The sequence below is a fragment of the Myotis myotis genome, unplaced genomic scaffold (genome assembly GCF_014108235.1).
Source record: "Myotis myotis isolate mMyoMyo1 unplaced genomic scaffold, mMyoMyo1.p scaffold_m19_p_10, whole genome shotgun sequence".
Classification (NCBI taxonomy): domain Eukaryota; kingdom Metazoa; phylum Chordata; class Mammalia; order Chiroptera; family Vespertilionidae; genus Myotis; species Myotis myotis.
Genome location: NW_023416314.1, coordinates 56,762 through 78,912, shown reverse-complemented (window position 1 = coordinate 78,912; position 22,151 = coordinate 56,762). Strand labels below are relative to the sequence as shown.

Genomic DNA, 22,151 nt, shown 5'->3' with positions numbered 1-22,151 from the left:
GGGCCCAACAGTACATGCTTTTAGAAGTGAGCAGGAAGCACCAGAGAGACTGGCACAGCCAATGAAGTAGGGAAAAAACAAATCCAGGCGGAGGTGGTGGTATGTGGACGCCAACAGCAGGAATCTTCCTGAGGAGGAAGGATCGGTGTGTCCCATGCTGCATGCCGGTGAGGGAGGAGAGTCTGAGAATTGATTTAGAAGGTTGTTGGTGACCCGACCTGGCAAGACTGGTTTGGGTGGAGTGATGGCGTGAAAGTTGGATGGTGGGTGAGTTCAAGAAAGAATGGGAGAGGGATGGACGATGAGAACTCTTCGGAGGAGTTTGTGGGAAAGGAAGGAGAGATGTTGGGTGGGAGCCAAAAGAAGAAGTGAGGTCAAGGATATTTTTTATTTTTAGTTATTTTTTATTTTTTAAAAATATATATTTTTATTGATTTCATAGAGGAAGGGAGAGGGAGAGGGGCTGGCTTGTGGAAACATAGTTGGGTTGTCAGGCCGCATCCAGGGCCCATTGGAGGTTGAAATCATGGTGTGGGAGTGTCTCTGCTCACCTGTCATGTGCACAGCTCCGCCTCAGGTTCAGAGTCCTGCATCTTTACAGCTGTCATGTCTACTGACTTTCCTTTAGACTTACAATAGTCCCCAACTCTCCCCCGCCTCTTATTTGATTTATTTATTTTTGTTAATCCTCACTTGAGGATATTTTTCCATTGGCTTTTAGAGAGAGTGGAAGAGAGAGCGAAAGACCAAGAGAAATATTGATATGAGAGAAACACATGGATTGGCTGCCTCCTGCATGAACCCTGACCAGGGCCCAGGCCGGGGAGGATTCTGCAACCGAGGTACCTGCCCTTGATGGGAATTGAACCCAGGACCCTTTGGTCTGCAGGCTGATGCTCTATCCACTGAGCCACACCGGGTTTCCTCTTGATAGCTCCTTCTCGTTCTCCTTGTCCTCGCGCGTTCCTTTCTCCTCTCCGTCTCCAGCGTAGCTTATTGCAGGTGGTGGGTATACAGGAGTCCCCTTATTTACACTGGTGCTCAGGAGTAAGGGACTGATGATGTCAAATTGGTATTTTCGGGGAGACCTTACTCCTGGCACCAGTCTAACATCACTCGCATTTGTGACTCACCCATCAGTGCGAGTGATGTTACACACTCAGCCTGTGACATCCATGCATATCCACTCACTGAGTACTCAGCAACTCCTCCCGGCAGGTGCCACTGACAGCCCCACGTTTTCAAACATGGAGAAACAGATATAAATGTTCAGGCCTCAGGTAGTAAGCAGAGGAGCCAGAAGGCAGCTCAGGAAAGCCACAGTCTGCACAAACCATCGTCCCCTGATCGGTGGGGATACCTCAACATGTCCGAACCTTAAACTCATCATTTCCACTCGTTTGCTCCCCTTTCCGTATTCCTCACATCTATGGCCTGCACCATCTTCTATCCAATTTCCTAGCCAGAAATTTGCTAGTTTCCAACTTTCCCCTCCCTTAATTCTTTTTACTTTTTTTTTTAATTTCAGAGAAGGAGGGAGAGGGAAATAGAAACGTCAATGATGAGAGAGAATCATGGATCAGCTGCCCCCTGCACGCCCCCCACTGGGGATCAAGCCCACAACCCGGGCATGTGCCTTGACTGGGAATCGAACTGTGGTCTCCTGGTTCATAGGTCGATGCTCAACCCCTGAGCCCCGCTGGCCGGGCTGTGCTCTGATGGTTTTCCTGGGTTCCTGTGTGCTGGTAGTGCTGGTGGTGGTGGCGATGGGAGGCCTGGCTTTACCCAAGATGTTTCCTCCACATCTTTTGTCCAGGCCTCGGCAATTGCCCCCATCTTCCCACTTACTGAGGCCTGGCACAAAAGCTTGGCTGCTTACAGGGGAGCTATAGCGCAAAAGGGAAGCAAACAGTATCCTCTTACCATACCCCCTGCAGCTAGGGGAAGGGCTATATATCTTACTGATTCTGCTGCTTTTCCCCAAAGATTCCTCTCCCCATTTCCATTGCTCCTGCCTCATTTGGAACTCCATTCTTTTAAAAAAATATATACAAACTAAAACCAGCCCTGACTAGTTTGGCTCAGTGGGTAGAATGTTGGCCTGCAGACTAAAGGGCCCCAGGTTCGATTCTGGTCAAGGGCATATACCTTGGTTGCGGGCACATCCCCAGTAGGAGATGTGCAGGAGGCAGCTGAATTGATGTTTCTCTCTCTCATCAATGTTTCTAACTCTCTATCCTTCTCCCTTCCTCTCTGTAAAAAATCAATAAAATATATTTAAAAAACAAAACAAAACAAAAAAACTAAAACCATTTCCCCAAGAAAAGGAACAAGACAAGGATGCCCCCTCTCACCACTCCTGTTTGACATAGGACTAGAAGTACTAGCCACAGCGATCAGACAAGAAGAAATAAAAGGCATCCAAATTGGAAAAGAAGTAAAACTATCCTTATTTGCAGATGACATGATACTATACATAGAAAACCCCAAAGACTCCATCAAAAAACTACTAGACCTAATAAATGAATTTGGCAATGTAGCAGGATACAAAATTAATGCCCAGAAATCTATGGCTGTTTTATACACCAATAATGAAATCACAGACAAGAGAAATGAAAAAAAAATCCCATTTACCATTGCACCAAAAAAATTAAGATACCTAGGACTAAACTTAACCAAGGATGTAAAAGACCTGTACTCGGAAAACTACAGAACGTTGAAAAAAGAGATAGAGGAAGACATAAACAAATGGAAGAACATCCCATGTTCATGGATTGGTACAATCAACATCATTAAAATGTCCATACTACCTAAAACAATCTATAGATTCAATGCAATACCTATTAAAATACCAATGGCATATTTCAAAGATCTAGAACAAACTCTCCAAAAATTCATCTGGAATAAAAAAAGACCCCAAATAGCCACTGCTGTCCTGAGAAAGAAGAACAAAGTTGGAGGGATCACAATACCAGACATCAAACTATATTACCAAGCTACAGTTCTCAAAACTGCCTGCTACTGGCACAAAAACCAGACATGTAGACCGATGGAACAGAATAGAGGATCCAGAAATTGACCCAAGCCATTATGCTCAATTAATATCTGACAAAGGAGGCAAGAGCATACAATGGAGTCAAAACAGCCTCTTTAATAAATCGTGCTGGGAAATTTGGTCAGATACATGCAAAAAAATGAAACTAGACTACCAACTTACACCATACACAGAAAACAAACTCAAAATGGCTAAAGGACTTGAATGTAAGACGGGAAACCATAAAAACCCTACAAGACTCCATAGGCAGCAAAATTGCAGACATATGTCGTATCAATATCTTTACCAACACAGCTCCTAGGGCAAGGGAGACTAAGGAGAAAATAAACAAATGGGATTACATAAAAATAAAAAGCTTCTGCACAGCAAAGGAAACCATCAACAAAGCAACAAGAAAGCTCACTGCAGTCCTGACTGGTTTGGCTCAGTGGATAGAGTGTCAGCCTGCAGACTGAAGAGTCCCAGGTTTGATTCCAGTCAAGGGCATGTACCTTGGTTGCCAGCACATCCCCAGTAGGGGGCGTGCAGGAGGCAGATGATCGATGTTTCTCTTTCGTCGATGTTTCTCTCTATCCCTCTCCCTTCCTCTCTGTAAAAAATCAATAAAATATATTAAGAAAAGAAAGAAAGAAAGCCAACTGCATAGGAGAACATATTTGCCAATGATACCTCCAATAAGGGTTTAATCTCCAACATTTACAGGGAACTCATACAACTTAACAAAAGGAAGATAAACAACCCAACCAAAAAATGGGCAAAGGATCTAAGTAGACACTTTTCAAAAGAGGACATTCAGGAAGCCAAGAGACATATGAAAACATGCTCAGTCACTAATCATCCGAGAGATGCAAGTCAAAACAACAATGAGGTACCACCTCACATCTGTCAGAATGGCTATCATCAACAAATCAACAAATGACAAATGCTGGCAAGGATGCGGAGAAAAAAGGAACCCTCCTTCACTGCTGGTGGGAATGCAGACTGGTGCAGCCACTGTGGAAGACAGTATGGCGTTTCCTCAAAAATTTAAAAATGGAACTGCCATTTGACCCAGTAATACCACTTCTAGGAATATATACCAAGAAAACAGAAACACCAATCAGGAAGGATATATGCACCCCTATGTTCATAGCAGCACAATTTACCATAGCTAAGATTTGGAAACAGCCTAAGTGCCCATCAACAGATGAATGGATTAGAAAACTGTGGTACATCTACACAATGGAATACTACGCTGCTGTAAACAAGAAGGAATTCTTACCATTTGCAACAGCATGGATGGAACTGGAGAGCATTATGCTAAGTGAAATAATCCAGTCAGTGAAAGATAAATATCACATGATCTCACTCATTTATGGATAATAAAGAACATTATAACTTGATGAACAAAAAGATAGAGGCAGAGAAGCATCGAACAGACTGTCAAATTACAGCAGGAAGGCTGGGGAGTGTTGGGGGCGGGTAAGAGATCAACCAAAGGACTTATATGCACGCATATAAGCATAACCAATGGACTCAAGACACTAGGAGGGGGGTGAGGGCATGTGCGGGGGGTGAGGGGGAGGGAGTGGAGGGAAGGCCGGGGGGAGGTCAATTGGGGAAAAAAAAGGAGACATATGTACTACTATTTGTAATACTTTAAACGAGAAAATAAAATTAAAAAAAACAGTGAAAAAAATCCTATCTAAAAATCCTATCTAATATTATTAAATCCTAGCTAATAATCCAAACATGGTAATTGACCGTACCTTCACTCCGCCTCCCAGTGGCTAGCTAATCAGCGAGATATGCAAATTAATCACCAACAAAGATGGCGTCTAATTTGCATACTCCAGGCAGGGCAGGACAGCGCAAGCCTCCAGTGTGAGCCGCCATTCAGGCCCCCGTGGGTGACGCCAGGAGCCGCCTGCCTGCTGCCTGGGACCCAATCCAGTCCCGGGCTGCTGGCGGGCCCTGGAAGCCCCAGAAGCCACCTGATATGGCAGTAACTCTATCAGTAAGCACCCTGAAAGTCAGTGGCATAAATGCACCAATTAAAAGATAGACTATGAGGGTGAATCAAAAACAAAACCCAGTTTAAATATAAAGACACATATAGATTAAATGTAAATGAATTAAGTTGCAGCCTGTTTTGCTCAGTGGATAGAGCATTAGCCCTTGGACTGAAGGGTCCCAGGTTAGATTCCAGTCAAGGGCATGTACCTCAGTTGCTGGCTTGATCCCCAGTTCCTGTCAGAGCATGTGCAGGAGGCAACCAATCAATGTGTCTCTCCCTTTCCCTTCACTCTCTCTAAAATTCAATGGAAAAATATCCCTGGGTGAAGATGAACAAAAACAAAGTAAATGGATTAAGTAACATTAAAGAGATTATAAGAAAAATATATTCCAAATTTTGTTAGTTGTATAATGGTTATGTTTAAATTATTAACACCTAAGAAATTGGGTGAAGGGTACATATAATATGCTGTAGTATTTTATAGTTATTTTACATATATGAAATTATTTCAAATTAAAATATTAAAAAATTAAAAGTTAATAACATATTAATTAAAATGTATCTGCATTACATGAAAAATCTAATACTTCTAGCATAATTTATTAAATTGTGCTTAAATTTACAAGGGTTCAATTAAAAAATATCTTAATTATAAATGATATAATAAAAAATATATAATAGTGCAGTTATAAGTACTTATCTGAAAATAAAAATTTAAAGAAGTGAATTTAAAGAAGGGATTAGTCAAAGAAAATATATGCACAACCCATGGACACAGACAACATTATGGTGATGGCCAGAGAGAAGTGGGGGTAAATAGGGACATCCTATATCCTATCTAATAATAGAGAAACATGGTAATTAACCGTAACTTCGCTACCCTTCCCATTGGCTAATCAGTGAGATATGCAAATTAACTGCCAACCAAGATGGCGGCCAGCAGCCAGGCAGCTGAAGCGAACAGGAGGCTTGCTTGCTCCAGTGACGGAAGAAGCCAAGGTTCCCCGCCTGCCACTGCCGGCCTCTGAGCTTGCACTCTAAGAAACAATGTTGCAATTATAGAAGCTAAAGAATCCCCAGAAACCTGCTTTCAGCCAGCTGGGCCTCAGAGCTGGAGCTGCAACAGTGTTTCAATTATAGAAGCCAAACAAAGCCCAGATACCTGCTTTCAGCAGCCGAGTTCTCAGAGCTGGAGCCGAGCCCCAGAGCTAAAGCTGGCTATCAGTTCCAGTGACAGCCATAGAAGGTAAATAAATCTCAGAATTAAAAAAAAAGAAAAAAAGGAGAGGCTGGGAGCTTCAGTCACCTGCCAGCCTGAAAACGGCCCTCAGCCCCTCACCCAGACTGGCCAGGCACCCCAGTGGAGACCCCCACCCTGAAAGGGGGTGTGACCAGCTGCAAACAGCCATCATTCCCTCATCCAGGCTGGCCAGGCACCAAAGCGGGACCCCACCCTGATCCAGGACACCCTTCAGGGCAAACCAGAGAGGAAGGGAGAGAGATAGAGAGTTAGAAACATCGATGAGAGAGAAACATTGATCAGCTGCCTCCTGCACACCTCCCACTGGGGATGTGCCCGCAACCCAGGTACATGCCCCTGACCGGAATCGAACCTGGGACCCTTCGGTCCGCAGGCCGACGCTCTACCCACTGAGCCAAACAGGTTAGGGCGGGAGCTCCATTCTTTTATCTTTCTCCTGCTTGGACAATATTCTCTCCCCAACCTTGAGAGTCAAATTGCTAAAACAGCAGCAAGTTTTGCAGTTGAAGACCCTTGATAAAAAAAATAAGATTGAGTGGCGGGGAGAAGGGGCCCCAATATATAGTGACAGGAGAAGATTTGACTTTGGGTGGTGGGCACACAGTGCAATATACAGATCTTGTCACAGAGAAACCCACACCTGAAACCTATATGTTTATGATGACCAATGTCACCCCAATCAATTTTAATCTACTTATATAAAAACCATGGGTGGTGTTCGTCACATACAGATGAACAGTGACCGAGCAGAAGGAAGTCAGTCCTACAGGGGTTGTCTTGGCAACGACTGTGCCCTCCCCCAAGCTGTTTCCTGGAGCTGTTTCCTGTAAGGGCGGAGTTTGAGGCAGGAACCTGCCCTGGGAGCGTGGAGGTAGAACTTTCTAAAGTGTGCAACCTCAGTGGGTGAACCTGAGTGGGGCGGCTGAAAGGCTTAGAAAAGACAGACAAGAGACTGAAAGCCGGGTCTTGGTGGGACGCTGCTTCTCTGAGAGACAGTGACCACGCCCACAGCCGTGCCTTTAGTTTATAGCAGATGCTACGAGGCAAAGTAAGGGCGTGACCAAGATGTTTACAACATTCTCCTGGGTTTCAATCCTACTCAACTACATGCACCTGAACTCTATCAAGCCCACATAACTCAGGCACGTGGGGCCACGTGTTCCAACCATAGGTTCAAGCTTACAACTACAGCTGTTGGCTATAATTGTGCTGGGAGGGCCCTGCCCTCCAAGCTGGGACTTGCATGTGGCAGTGAGAGGACTGTGCCCTCTCATCAGTCATTGTTTGCATCACTGTTGTTTTTATATCATGTTTTTGTTGTTTTCATATCATGTTTTTGTTGTTTTTATATCATGCCTCTGTTGTTGTTATATCCTTTTGGTACTGTTTATTAATACATTTATATATTTATTTTCATATACATTTTACTAATTTCCTTTCATCTCTCATACTTCTATTATAGAGAAAGGGCAAATAACAATATTAAAATATCTCTGCTAATTAATTCCCTTTTTAAAAAATATATATTTTATTGATTTTTTACAGAGAGGAAGGGAGAGGGATAGAGAGTTAGAAACATCGATGAGAAAGAAACACCGATCAGCTGCCTCCTGCACACTCCCCACAGGGGATGTGCCAGCAACAAAGGTACATGCCCTTGACCAGAATCGAACCGGGATAGAGCATTGGCCTGCAAACTCAAGGGTCCCGGGTTTGATTCCGGTCAAAGGCATGTACCTTGGTTGCCGGCACATTCCCAGTGGGGAGTGTGCAGGAGGCAGCTGATCGATGTTTCTCTCTATTCGATGTTTCTAACTCTCTATCCCTCTCCCTTCCTCTCTGTAAAAAATCAATAAAATATATATTTTTAAAAAAGGGAATTAATTAGCAGAGATATTTTAATATTGCTATTTGCCCTTTCTCTATAATAGAAGTGTGAGAGATGAAAGGAAATTAGTAAAATGTATATAACAGAGGCATGATATAAAAATGCCAAAACCTGATATAAAAACAACAGTGATTCAACTTATTCTAATATCTCCCTGTACACCGCATTAAGAGTGAAAACACTTTCAGAGTGCTTGACTAATTTCCCTTGTGATGAAGTACTTGGAACTTTAACTGTAACATCACATGCTCTTCAAACTGGAGAGAAAGCAACATATAACTGACCATGTGCAAAAATGGGTTCAGGTAGGAATATGCCTACTTTGTCTAGAATTTGTCCTTGTGATTTATTAATAGTCCTCACAAATGCTGGCATCACGGGAAACCATCGTCGAATCAATTTAAATGGGAGGCCAGTGTCAGATGGGGACAAATTAATTCTTGGAATCAGAACAGCCTCTCCCACTGCAGATCCTGTTAATACTTCAGCTTCGATAATGTTAGGTCATAATCTTTTGATAATAAATGTGGTACCATTACAAAGACCCCATTTACTATTGAGATTTCTCAATAGCATGATGATTGCACCCACTTTCAATTTTAATTTATGACAGGGAATTCCCGAAGGAGTAATACTATTCAGAAATTCGATGGGGAAATTTTCCTTTGTTTCTTTGTTATGGAGTGGGGCCACAACATTAGTAACAAAGAAGCAGAATTAAAACTTTGTTGTGGGGAGCTGCTACAGTGTTTTGGACACGTTCAAGCCTTGGACTGATGAGAGGGCACAGTCCTCTCACTGCCACATGCAAGTCCCAGCTTGGAGGGCAGGGCCCTCCCAGCACAATTATAGCCAACAGCTGTAGTTGTAAGCTTGAACCTATGGTTGGAACACGTGGCCCCACGTGCCTGAGTTATGTGGGCTTGATAGAGTTCAGGTGCATGTAGTTGAGTAGGATTGAAACCCAGGAGAATGTTGTAAACATCTTGGTCACGCCCTTACTTTGCCTCGTAGCATCTGCTATAAACTAAAGGCACGGCTGTGGGCGTGGTCACTGTCTCTCAGAGAAGCAGCGTCCCACCAAGACCCGGCTTTCAGTCTCTTGTCTGTCTTTTCTAAGCCTTTCAGCGCCCCACTCAGGTTCACCCACTGAGGTGCACACTTTAGAAAGTTCTACCTCCACGCTCCCAGGACTGACTTCCTTCTGCTCGGTCACTGTTCATCTGTATGTGACGAACATCACCCATGGTTTTTATATAAGTAGATGACTATATAAATATTATTCACAGGTAAGCCATGTAATGTGCTACTGGAATTCTTTTTCCCCCTCCCTCTGGAGTTCATACTTGGCTTTTTTTGGGGGGAGGATTGTTGAGAATTAAAAAACACTTGGTTGGGGCACATGTGGGAGGCAAATTGATGTGTTTCTCACATTGATGTCTCTCTCTCTTTCACCTTCCCTCCCTTACAATCTCTAAAAAAATCAATGGAAAAAATATCCTCAGGTAAGGATTAACAACAACAACAAAAACTCATCCTATCTAATAAAAGAGAAACATGGTAATTAACGTACATCCGCTACCCTTCCCATTGGCTAATCAGTGAGATATGCAAATTAACTGCCAGCCAAGATGGTGGCCGGCAGCCAGGCAGCTTGAAACTAACATGAGGCTTGCTTGCTTCAGTGATGGAGGAAACCAACGTTCCCCGCCTGCCTTGCCGGCCTCTGAGCTTGCAGTTTGAAACATTGTTACAAATATAGAAACTAAACAAAACCCCAGAAACCTGCTTTCAGCCCGTCGGGATCTCAGAGCTGGAGTTGATACAGTGTTTCGATTATAGAACCCAAACAAACCAGATACCTGCTTTCAGCAGCTGAGGCCTCAGAGCTGGAGCCAGAGCTAAAGCTGGCCCAGAATAAAAAAAGAAAAAAGAAAAAAAGGAGCAGTTGGGAGCTTCAGTCACCCGCCAGCCTGAAAACAGCCCTCAGCCCCTCACCCAGACTGGCCAGGCACCCCAGTGGGGACCCCCCACCCTGAAGGGTCTGTGACCAGCTGCAAACAGCCATCATCCCCTCACCCAGGCTGGCCAGGCACCCCAGTGGGGACCCCCACTCTGAAGGGTCTGTGACCAGCTGCAAACAGCCATCATCCCCTCACCCAGGCTAGCCAGGCACCCCAGTGGGGACCCCCACCCTGATCCAGGACACCCTTCAGGGCAAACCAGCCGGCCCCCACCCGTGCACCAGGCCTCTATCCTATATAGTAAAAGGGTAATATGCCTCCCAGCACCAGGATCAGCGGAGCTGTGAGGCCTCCCAGCACTGGGATCAGCGGAGCTGAGAGGCCTCCCGGCACCAGGATCAGTGTGACGGGGGCAGCGCCCAAACCCCCTGATTGCCCTGCAGCTCTGTGTGTGACAGGGAGCGGGGCCACAACCTCCCTATCTGCCCTGCTCTGTTCGTGACAGGGGAAGGCGCCCCAACCCCCTGATCAGCCCTGCTCTGTGCCTGACAGGGGGGAGCTCCCCAACCCCCTGATCGCCCTGCGGCTCTGTGTGTGACAGGTGCGGCGCCCCAACCCCCTGATCGACCCTGCTCTGTGCGTGACAGGGTACGGAGCCCCAACCCCCCTGATGGGCCCTGCTCTGTGCATGACAGGGGGCGGCGCCCCAACTCCCCATTCGGCCCTGCTCTGAGCCGACCAGGGGCTGCACCTAGGGATTGGGCCTGCCCTCTGCCACCCGGGATCGTGCCTAAGCCAGCAGGTTGTTATCTCCCAAGGGGTCCCAGACTGCGAGAGGGCACAGGCCGGGCTGAGGGACCCCCCTCCCCACCGAGTGCACAAATTTTTGTGCACCAGGCCTCTAGTTTAAAAATAACAGATTTACAGGCAGTTCAAAAATAGCAAAAAGAGATCCTGTGTATACTTCCCCCAGGTTCCCTCAGTAGTAACATCTCACATAGCTGTAGCATAATATCAAAACTGGGGAACTGATATTGGTAAATCCATAGGCCGTATTCCGATCTCACCAGTCCTCTCAGCTCTAATGCTCTAGATCTCAAAGCCACCACTTCTCTCTGCTTTTGCTGCCACATTTTCTTTCTAGATGACCATCATCTCTTGGACTACTGCAATATCCTCCTGATTTTTTAAAAATATATGTTTATTGATTTCAGAGAGGAAGGGAGAGGGAGAGAGAGAAACATCAATGATGAGAGAGAATCATTGATTGGCTGCCTCCTGCACGCCCCCCACTGGGGATCCAGCCCACAACCCGGGCATGTGCCCTGACTGGGAATTGAACCTGGGGCCCTTCAGTCCTCAGGCAGACGCTCTATCCACTGAGCAAACCGGCTAGGGCTCCTCCTGATTTCTTGCTTCTATTGTTCTTCCTCAATAGCATGCCAGGAAACCAATACGTAAATCAGATGATTGCATATTCGGGTCATTCACATGTCGGAGGCAATAGGAGAGCGTGCGAGGGAGAGCCATGGGCCCACGGAGGGGAGCGGGGCCTGAAAGGTGGGAAGAAGTGCCCCCGACGAGCAGCAGGAGCGGCCCCAGCACAGGGAGGTCAGGGCGCACACTGTGGGCCCAGGGAGGGCATGGACAAGGTGTCAGTGGAGAGGAAAGCCAGGGCCCACAGGGCCTCTGAGGTCATGGTGAATTCTAGCCCTGGCCGGGTTGGCTCAGTGAATAGAGGGTCGGCCTGAGGGGCTCTGGGTTCGATTCTGGTCCAGGGCACATGCCCGGATTGCAGGCTCCACTCCCAGTAGAGGGCGTGCAAGAGGCAGCTGGTTATTGATTCTCTCTCATCATTGATGTTTCTATCTTGCTCCATCTCTAAAAGTCAATAAATATATATTTTTTAAAAAAGTAGTGGAGTCTGTCTCTCGTGTTAACGCCTCCTCCTGCCTTATCCCCTGGGGAGCGCGGGGCCTGGCAGAGGGCCCTGCGTGTGCCTTTCCATAGCACGTCCTGAGGTCGCACTCTGCGCTGGCAGCCCCCACTCTGTGTGGTGGATGAGCTCCGTGCGCCCTGGCTGCTGCCCTGAGGAAGCGTGCAGCCGGGCGCAGCACACACATGACGCCGAGTGCAGCGCGGCCGTGCACACACCGTCGGGGTCACTGTCACTGCGAGTCTGTCCAGACTCCTCTCAGCTTGCAGAACGGGAACGCTGTGCCCTCAACGGTGGCTCCCACTCCATCCCCGCCCCCGACCTGCCCCGGCCACCAGCCCTGTTGCTGTTTCTATGAATTTGACTTTCCACTTATTTTATTGTGGTAAAAACACATGGAAAATTTACTATCTTAACCATTTTTAAGTGTCCAGTTTAGTCGTGTTGAATACTAATTTTTTAAAGCCTATCTTTTTAATATATTTTATTTTTTATATTTTTTATTGATTTCAGAGAGGAAAGGAGAGGGAGAGATAGAAACATCCATGATGAGAGAGAACCATTGATTACCTGCCTCCTGCACGCCCACACTGGGCCTGTGCCCTGACCAGGAATCGAACCGTGACCTGGTTCATAGGTCGATGCTCAGCCACTGAGCCACACTGGCCGGGCTAGATACTGGGCCTTTTAACAAATGCTCAGAGGAACCATTTTACCCAGAGCTGAACAAGGAGTGAGTGGGCCTCTGGTCTTTGCACCACCTCCCCCAGGTTCCTGCCCCAGCAGGGAAGGCGGTGGGGGGTGCCTCAGGCTGCCAGCTAGGGGAACCTGGAACCCGGTGCGACCCTGTCCTAGCACCTGTGCCAGGACATGGGTGCTGTTCAGCCTGCACATGGCCTCTTGGGGGAGGGAGCTGAGGGGCTCCGGCACCCCCCCCTCCCTTTCCAGGCCTAGGAGGGCGGGAGAGATGCTGCCCTCCCCCTGGCGATGGGCAGCACCTACTGGGCCCACTCCTGCTCCTCCCCTTGCCCAGCACATGCCCTCCCGCAGCGGGCGTAACTGGAGGGGCATTTCAGAGAACCAGATGTGAGAAGGAAAAGTGGGCTCCACCTCCAAGCCTTGCTGGCGTGTTTCAGGGCCAGGGGCATGCGTGGGCAGGTGAGTCAGCAGAGGGAAGGCCCATCATATGGGCAAAGGTGTCCCGTTGGTTAGAGCGGCTCCAGCTTCAGTGCACCCCTGGGGGCAGGTCAGACCTCCGGGGCCAGGGCGGGCTGCCTGGGGGTGGAGGGAGCAGAGCGGGGACCACAGATTCCAGAGGTTTGTTTATTGTGCAACTTTCTTTTTCCTCAATGAGATGTCATAAGCGGGGGTGGCACGATGCAGTCACAGGATGAGGCAGAGCTGCCAGGCAGATGGGGAGCTGGGTGTCAGGGAAATCCATTTCTCAGGGCCAGCCCCAGGCACCCCCCTGGCCGCCCCCCAACCCCACAGCAGGCTGTGGGGCAGGGGGTGAGGCTCAGGCACCAGCTGGGGCTGGGAGGGCAGGAAACGCCTCTGCCTCCTGGAGAAACACTGGGGCCAGATCCCGTGGCTCTGGGCTCCCCTGGCCCCTCACTGCCTCCAGGTCAGCATCCGGGATTCTTAGGGGCTGGGACAGCAGCCCGCTCTGCTGCTGGGGAGGCAGCGAGAGGCAGCAGGCCCCTTCTTAGAGTGCTTAGGAGGGAAGGGGGAGTGGGGAGTGGGGAGGGGCTCTCCCTTCACCCCCTCCCACCCTGTCAGCACTGCTGCTGGGCAGGGTCTGAGCCTCCACTGGACGAGGTGGGAAGAGAACAGCTTCAGGCTGCGGGGAGGGTGCCCCTAGCACTCTCCTCGCATCCGGGCGGGACTGCTGAGGGGGCTCTGCACCCAAGCACACCCCCCTCCCAGGCTCTGGTCCCCGGGGCAGGGATGACCCCCCCACAGGTACCCCTCCGCCCCACAGCCCCTCCCCTGTCCTCACTCTCCATCAGGCCCCAACCTGGCTTCCATTTTCACAAACTCCCCAAGAAAAGGAAGGAAACCCTGAATAAAACACAGAAGCAGCAGCAGCTCAGGAGCAAGGACGAGAGGCCAGTGGTGTGTGGAGGGTGGAAGGCGCTGGGGGGCATGGGGAGTGGGTAGATGATGGCATGCAGCACGGGACTCCTTGTGAGGGTGGGGTCCCCATTTCCCCCAGGCATGTAAGGGATTGGGGGAGGGGTCAGCTGACCCCGAGGAGGAAGCTGTCTGGACAGGCCACAGGTCACAGGTCACAGGGAGACAAAATCCATGGCCTGCAGGAGAGGCAGGGAGAGCAGCAGCAGCAGCAGCCATGAGGCGTCCTGGGCCAGCAGGCCGACGCCCCTGCACTTGACCAGCTTGTCTGTGGGGAGAGAAGAGATGGGGAGAGGGCAGAGCAGGCATGAGGAGCAGGGCCCAGGCCGCCTCCTGCGGGGAGATGGCCCGGCTCCCCGGGGAGGCTGGCACCATGAGGCTCTCGGCCGGAACCAGGGCCAACCTGGTCCAGCAGAACCAACCACCTTTCCCATGCGCAGGGTCCTGAGTCCTTGAACAAACATCATACCCAATCTCTACTCAGTGTCCTCACAGGAAAACTGGGGTGACTAGCCACTGTGGCTCAGTGGATAGAGCGTTGGCCTGCAGACCCAAGGGTCCCGGTTCGATTCTGGTCAAGGGCATGTACCTCAGCTGCAGGCTCCTCCCCCGCCTGGGGCCCTGGTCAGGGATCGTGCAGGAGGCAACCAGTCTGATGTGTTTCTCTCACATTGATATTTCTGTCTGTCTTTCCTTCTCTCTCCCTAATATCAATGGAAATATCCTCGGGTGAGAATTAACAAAAATACAGACAAAACTGTGGGTGAGGGTCAACCCCGTTTTCCAGGTGGGGAGAGGGAGGCCTGTCTGACTGACCCCTGACCCCCCCACCCCCCTCCATTCTCTGAAGGCAGGGATTCCCCAGGGCACAGGAAGGGGAGAGGTTAAGACGCTGCCTGCTCCTGCTCGCCCTGCAGCCTCCCCGGCTCACCGGGCCTCCTCAGGGGCTTGCTCACCTCTGAGCACAGAGACGTTCCTGTTGGAGAAGCTGGGGGGCTGGCCGGGAAGGTACAGCTCGCAGGTGTACAGCCCCTCGTCCCTGGAGGAGAAGCCGGACAGGTAGAGGACCTTGAGGGTGCTCCGGTTGGTCAGGTTGGTGCGGGAGCGGTACGTGTGCTCAGGGATGGTGCCGAACAGCACGTGCTTCTTGGCGTCGCGGGTCAGGCTGAACTCGAACTGCATGGGCACGGTTGTGGTGTTCTCGTGGCGGCAGTCCAGGCGCAGGCTCTGGTCCTCCAGGCAGGCCGTGAGGCTGGTCACCTTCTGGCCGCCGGCCACCTGCAAGCCTGCCCCAGAGCGCCCCCTCTGAGCCGGGGGGTGGGGGCTGCCCCACAGGAAGCCTCCCTCCACACTCACAGCAGAGTGGGCCCGGCCAGGGGCACAGGGGGTGCCTTCTGAGCACCCCTCCACACCCCTTGCGAGCCTAGCCCCCCTCAGGCCCCCAGGCTTGGTCCCACTGCGTGCCCCAGGGGCCGGACACCCTGGGGAGGTGACGCAGGTTCCTGGTTCCCCGTGGAGATTCCCACTCCATGCGGGGTGGGCTCTGTGAACTGTTTCCCAAACCACCCCAGGCCGCCAGGCCAACCAGGTGGCTCCGCTGACGTAGGGATGAAAAAGCACCTTTCTGCCCCATCAACGTGGCTCAGCAGTTGCGCTTGGACCCAGGAACCAAGAGGTCATGGGTTCGATTCCCAGTCAGGGCACAGGCCCTGGTTGTGGGCTTGATCCCTGGTGTGGTTGTGCAGGAGGCAGCCCATCCATGGTTCTCTCTCCTCATGGATTTCTCTCTCCCTCCCTCTCTCTCTGACATCAATAAAAATATATTTTAAAAACAGAAGAGCCCTCCCTCCGTAGTCGTCCCCACCTTCCCAGGCCAGGAGGAAAAAGCTAGCTTCTCAAAGGAAGGAAGCCAGGATGCTCGAACCCGAGCCACCCCTTGCCCAGTACCTGTCAGCAGGAGAGCGATACTGAGGGCGGGGTTCATGGTGCCGAGGGCTTGGTTCAGGATCTGCGGGTGGGAACAGGGTGTCAGCCAAGAGATGAGGCCGGTGTGCCACGGGGGCTGGGGACCCTGCGACGCAGGCCATCAGGCGCTGGCAGAGCCTTCCCAAAACCGCACCCCCCCCCCCCCCCCCGCACCCTCCTTCCCTTGATGCCAAGTGCCCACCTTCCTCAGGGAGAGCAGGGGGAGGGGACAGGCCCTGTGACGTGAGTTTGTGCTGAATACTCGCTAGGGCGGCTCTCAGCGAATGATTCTCATTCTAGCATATCCTTTCCCTCCAGGAAGGCAGGGACGCCTACTTTGTAATTGTGGTGAAGTACACATAGCACACCATCCACCATCTTAACCACTTCAAGTGCACAGTTCATTTACACTGCTGTTCCACCGACCTCCAGGACGTTGCAAGGGGGAGGGAGGGAGGGAGGGGGAGGGAAGGGGGAGGGGGAGAGAGAGAGACATGGACTGCCTCCTGTATGTGTCCGGGCCAGGAGGGACCTGCAACCAAGGCACGTGCTTGCCCGGAATGGAACCAGCAATCCTTCCGTGCAAGGGACTGTGCCGCTGCCCCAGCCCTGGCTCCAAACAGCTCTTCATCTTGAAACCCAACCTTCTGCGGTCCAATTTTATTTTTGGGATTCAAACAGTCTGGTCCAAATTAATTGACGGGATTGACTGTTGAACCGGTTTGCAGTGTCGACCTCAGCCTCGACGTTGGACCTGCTCCTAGCGCCTGGTCTGTCGAGTCAGCCTCCAGGTTGGACCGAAAAGGGTTTAAGACAGAAACTGCTCACCCGGGGACTTCCTAGTTCCCATTCAGAAGGAAATCCTCAACGTGCAAACACTCCCGGGCAGTGCTCCCCAGATGCTCAAGGAATGGCCGCCTCTGGGTCCGCTACCCAGCGGGTGTGATGTCATGAAGGAACATGACACATGTCGGGCTCGATGCTCCTTCGTGAGTGACAGGCACACCGCCGCCCTCTCCCCGGTGGCCGGTGGCCATGCGGCTACGTGCGCCCAGCTAGCACCACACTTGGCTCACAGCTAAGGCGTTTGCTCCGACGGGGCGGGCGCTGCTCCCCTGGGAACCAAGAGGTTCCCAGATGTCCCATTCTCCCCGCAGGACTCCCGGGCCTGTTTTCCAGCCCGGCTTCAGGGGTCTGAGGCCTAGGCTCTCCGCCCTGCCTTTTTAAAAATATATTTTATATTTGCAATCCTGGCTGGCAAGGCAGGCGACTCAGCAGGCACCCAGCTGTGCACCTGCGCGCCAGGGAGCGGCCTCGGGAGGGGCCTGCAATGCGCGCGGCCCTGCCCCGTGCACGCGCGTGGTTCGCAGAGTCGAGGGCCCCCGCGCGGCGCCCTGCGGCTGGCGAGGCTGGGGTCCCGCGGCTGCGGAGCCACGTCGAGAGGGACCCGGAGGTGCTGCGGAAGGTGGCATCTGGCTCGCGGACACCGAGCCATGGGGAGAGGCGCGAGCTTGGGGACCCAGCAGCTGAAGCAGCGGCGAGAACAAGAAGGGGAGGCGGGTGGGGTGCGGGGTGGTGGGGCCACAGGGAGGGTTGGGGCGGGAGGGGCGCAGCCTGTCCTCACTTCCTCCGCCCGGCTCTCAGCGGACCAGCCCCCGCGAGGCTCTGCCACCCCCTCTCCGCGCCCGCACTGATTTCTGTTCCTTCGTTCATCCCCCCCGCCCCCCACGGAGCTCTCCCTTCCCCCCTCACCGCTTTCCAGCGCTTTCCTTCCACCCAGCCCCGCCCGCCCGCCGCGGCACTGCGGCTCCCCGTCACTCGGATGCCCGCCCGAGGTCGCAGGGCAGCTTCTCCCGTTCGGCACCTTGGTCCCTTTCCCCGATTTTAACGCCCTCGCCCCCCCCCCCCCCCACCTCCCACCCCGGCCTTTGCGAGCGCGGCTCGGATCCTCTGGGCGGAGAGCGGAGCCCAAGGTGTCCTTGGGCCCTTCCTCCCGGTGGCCCTCCAGCATCCCGGCTCCAGGGGCCACCGCCCCCTCCCCCGCGGGTGAAAGCCGGAGGCCTTCCTGGGAGTCAGGCACGGCGGGACCCCAGCTCGAAGGCTGCGTCTGCCCGCGCCCCCTCCGGGGACGCCGACCCTCCCCACCTCCCCGTGCGCCGCGCAGCTCCTTCCCAGCCTCGCCTCGGGCTGCGGGGGCTCGCGCGGCACGTGCCCTGTCCCTGCACCGGGTGCCCAGTCCCCGCAGCGGGTCCCACCCAGGGTCGGGCTCCCACCTGCTCGGTCCGCCGCCGCTGCAGCCGGCCTCCTGCTCTTTGCGCGCGAGAGACGCCGCCCGCTGCTGCGCCCGCCCGGTGGCCGCAGTTTTCCCCGGGTGGGGGTGGGGGCGGAGAGGAGGAGCTGGAGGGGCGGCCAATCAGAGGCCGAGGGGAGCGGGACTGGGAGGGGGAGGGGGAGGGCGAGGGGAGGGGGAGGGGGAGGGGGTGGCGGCCAGCGTTGGCGGGGCGGGTGGCCGTGTGCGCGCGGGCCTCACCCGTGGCTGACGGGCCTGGTGGGGGTGAGGCTGGGGAGCACCGGCCGCCGCCCAGACACCAGGGCGATGGCTCCCCTTTACTGCGCACCCCGCGTCTCCAGCCCGGGCTCCGAACCTGCGGGGAACCGAGGGGTGAGGGGCGGAGGCGGAGGCCCGCGCGGCCCCCTTGGGCAGCGGCCTCACCTTGTTGCTTCCTTTCAGCCCGAGCTTAGCTGCTAGGGAGGCTCCCCGAGAGGTTTTGGAGTTGGAATTTGACAGGCTTTTTCCAAAGGAAGATGGCAGGGTGTTTCCCACCCTGGAGCGGCCCTTGGGGAGCAGGGCAGCACTGCACCCCGTTTTCCCAGGTCCCAGCCCTCACCCCACTCCCCCATCCTAACACCCAGCCTTCAGGGGCTGGCTCCTCTGGGGCACCGGCTCAGTTCCTGGGCTGGCAACTCCCAGAAATCTAGAACCTTCTAGAAGGTTCCTGCCCCCTTCTTTCTTCCCCCCCACAAGTCCCTGAGTACCCTGTGTGCTTGGTCTCCAGACCAGGGCAGGATTGCTGTTCTCCATCAAGCACTGTGCTGGGCACCCCCCCCCCCCAACAGTCTGCTGGGTTCACCCCATTTCATGGCTAGGAAGTGGGAGAGTTGCCAGTCTACCTGGGCTGGCGAACCCCAATTCTCAAGGCCCAGCCTAGTGGGGGGAACACTGTGGAGCTGCGGGCGGGGAGGAGCGGGATCGAGCTTTTCACCTCCCGGGGCGCCTGTCCTGGGCGCCTCCCATCCGATGGCACCAGAAGCTCTTGGTGCTTTTCCTTTAAAAACATGTTTTAAGAAATCCGTGCCCGAGGATATTTTCCCATTGAGATTTAGAGAGAGTGGGGGAGAGAGGGAGAGACAGAGAGAAATATCGATGTGAGAGACACATCAGTTGGTTGCCTCCTGCATGCCCCTGACCAGGGCGGGGGCGGGGAGGAGCCTGCAACCTGAGGTTCGTGCCCTTGACCAGAACCGAACCCGGGAGCCTTTGGTCCATAGGCGGACGCTCTAGCCACTGAGCCGAACTGGTGAGGGCTGGGCTTTTCCTGTTTACAGCCAGCGCTGACCACTTGGCCGCCTCCCACAGGTGAGGGAACTTTTTGAACGAAGGATCCTTTTACTGATTTGCATTCTCATGGCCACTTTGTGAGTTCTGGTCAGGACAGCCTGTGGGCCCGCCGTGCCCCCCCATCTGCCTGCCTCCTCCTCTCCCATTTCTCCGTAGCGGCCCGCACCCCACTGCACGCCCATTACTGTAATGGCCCTTCTGGAAGCCGGCCCTGGGCTGGCAGCGGGACTCTCCTCCCCACCCCGGGCTTCGATGGCCCCGGCACTCAGCGTGATGGGCTCTAACTGGAAGGAGCCTCGTGGGGTCCAGCCCCGCCACCGCCCTGGTAAACAGCAGCAGCTCTGGGGGCAGTTAATGCCGCTGCCCTGCCCCCTCTCTCAGCAGAGCTGACTCACAGCAGCGTGGAGTCTGGGACCGCAGGGCACTGGTCTGCTATCAGACCATTCTCTCACTCCTTTTTAAAAACATATATTTTTATTGATTTCAGAGAGGAAGGGAGAGGGAGAGAGAGATAGGAACATCAATAATGAGAGAGAATCAGGACCGGCTGCCTCCTGCCAATCAATCCCGCAACCCGGGCATGTGCCCTGGTCAGGAATCAAACCCTGACCTCCTGGTTCATAGTCGCTCAACCACTGAGCCACACAGGCCGGGCTAAGAACATTCACTTCACATGCGCACACAGATCGGCGCTGGAGACAGTTCCTGTTTTCGCTTTGGCAGGACATGGGCTTCCCAGAGGCCCATCAACTACAAAAGCTGATGGGGCTCCGATCCCCCGAGACCCCAGGCGCTGTTCCCGCTTCACAGCCCCTCTCTGAGTGTCGCTGGCAGGAGGCCTGGCTGTGCTATTTTGATAAGTTCTGAGAACCTGCCCCACATTCCGGGTCCCCAAGCGCTGGCCTCCAGGCAGGGAGGGGAGCGGGGACTCCAGAGGGAGAGGCAGTCATGTGTCCGATCGCATTCATGGCTCATCAAATGAGACGGCCTGGGAGCACAGGGTGGAGGAGGAGGAGAATAAAACTCCCGTTTCCTGATGGGACAGGAGGGAGATGCTGAAGGCAGGCAGGGTGAAAGGTGCCAACCCAAGGCAGACTGTCCTGGCAGACCCGGGCTGTTTGTTGATCCCTGACCTTTCTTCTCCCACCATGTGTGGTTGCTCCAGCTGGAGGCGCCTGGGATCAGAACTCCACTCAAATGCTGGCTCCTTGAGGGTGACTGAGGGAATTTACCTGTTATTCCCTCTTCTCATTCACTGATTTCATCAGATTGTTCTTCGTAAAACCACAGAGGTGACAAGTCATCCCATCATTCTTTTCTTTTTTATTTAAAAAATATTTTTATTAATTTCAGAGAGTAAGGGAGAGGGAGAAAGAAATAGAAACATCAATGATGAGAGGAAATCATTGGCTGCCTCCTGCAGGCCCCACATGGGATGGAGCCCAGAATGTGGGTATATGCCCTGATCGGAAATTGAATTGTGACCTCCTAGGTAGGGGTGGGCAGCCTTTCTGTGAGTGCGTGCCAAAACCAGCAAAATCTCTGACTCAAAATTCTTCTGTGTGCCAACCCTAATTTTTTGAGAACATGTTATGCCTACTTGAGATCTCTTAATGTGTTCGTATGTGAAGAGCCTTGAAGAAATAATAAAATTCATTTGAGTGACAAAAACACAGTATATGATGATGACAAATACATTTATTTATTTATTTTTTAAAAATATATTTTATTGATTTTTTTACAGAGAGGAAGGGAGAGGGATAGAGAGTTAGAAACATCGATGAGAGCGAAACATCGATCAGCTGCCTCCTGCACAAGGGAATGTGCCCACAACCAAGGTACATGCCCTTGACCGGAATCGAACCCGGGACCCTTCAGTCCGCAGGCCGACGCTGTATCCACTGAGCCAAACCAATCAGGGCAATACATTTATTGTTTAATGTATACATGTACACTGATAGTCCGACAGAAAACTTTCTGACGCCGTTTGCTATTATCAGTGGGACTTTTGCTGCTGCATCACTGATGACAGAGATTTTACATCAGGTTTATATTTCGTGACCTTCAGAGATATGCACGAGCTACTACTTTCATCCGTCAGGCTACTCCTATTACGAGACTTAACAAAATTCATCACTGAGAACAAAGATTCACAATTGTAAATGGAAGATTATAAGAGAGGGTTTCGAGTGCCAGCAAAAGTTACTGGCGAGCTATGTTTGGCACGCGTGCCAGGGGTTGCCCACCCCTGTCCTAGGTCATAGGTTTCAGAAGCTCAACCACTGAGCCACCCTGGTTGGGCCATCCCATCATTTTAGAGCAGGAAATCCAGGC

The 22,151-nt window shown here is 52.5% G+C and overlaps 1 protein-coding gene across 1 annotated transcript; it reads right to left on the bottom strand.

The window, feature by feature from the left end:
• Positions 1-13,409: 13,409 nt before the first annotated feature.
• Positions 13,410-18,574, bottom strand: THY1 (Thy-1 cell surface antigen). Its single transcript, XM_036323998.1, has 4 exons — positions 18,472-18,574; positions 16,181-16,241; positions 15,190-15,519; positions 13,410-14,501 (listed from the first exon to the last, which is right to left on the bottom strand). Exons 2-4 carry the CDS (start codon positions 16,215-16,217, stop codon positions 14,389-14,391), a joined length of 480 nt encoding a protein of 159 aa, XP_036179891.1. The 5' UTR covers positions 16,218-16,241; positions 18,472-18,574; the 3' UTR covers positions 13,410-14,388.
• Positions 18,575-22,151: the final 3,577 nt, after the last annotated feature.

Excerpts from the sequence above, each read along its gene's own strand:
- THY1 (XM_036323998.1), bottom strand. The coding sequence starts at position 16,217 with ATGAACCCCGCCCTCAGTATCGCTCTCCTGCTGACAG. Across the intron at positions 15,520-16,180 it reads TATCGCTCTCCTGCTGACAG|GCTTGCAGGTGGCCGGCGGC; the intron begins GTACTGGGCAAG and ends GCTCTGGGGCAG. Across the intron at positions 14,502-15,189 it reads GAACGTCTCTGTGCTCAGAG|ACAAGCTGGTCAAGTGCAGG; the intron begins GTGAGCAAGCCC and ends CTCTCCCCACAG.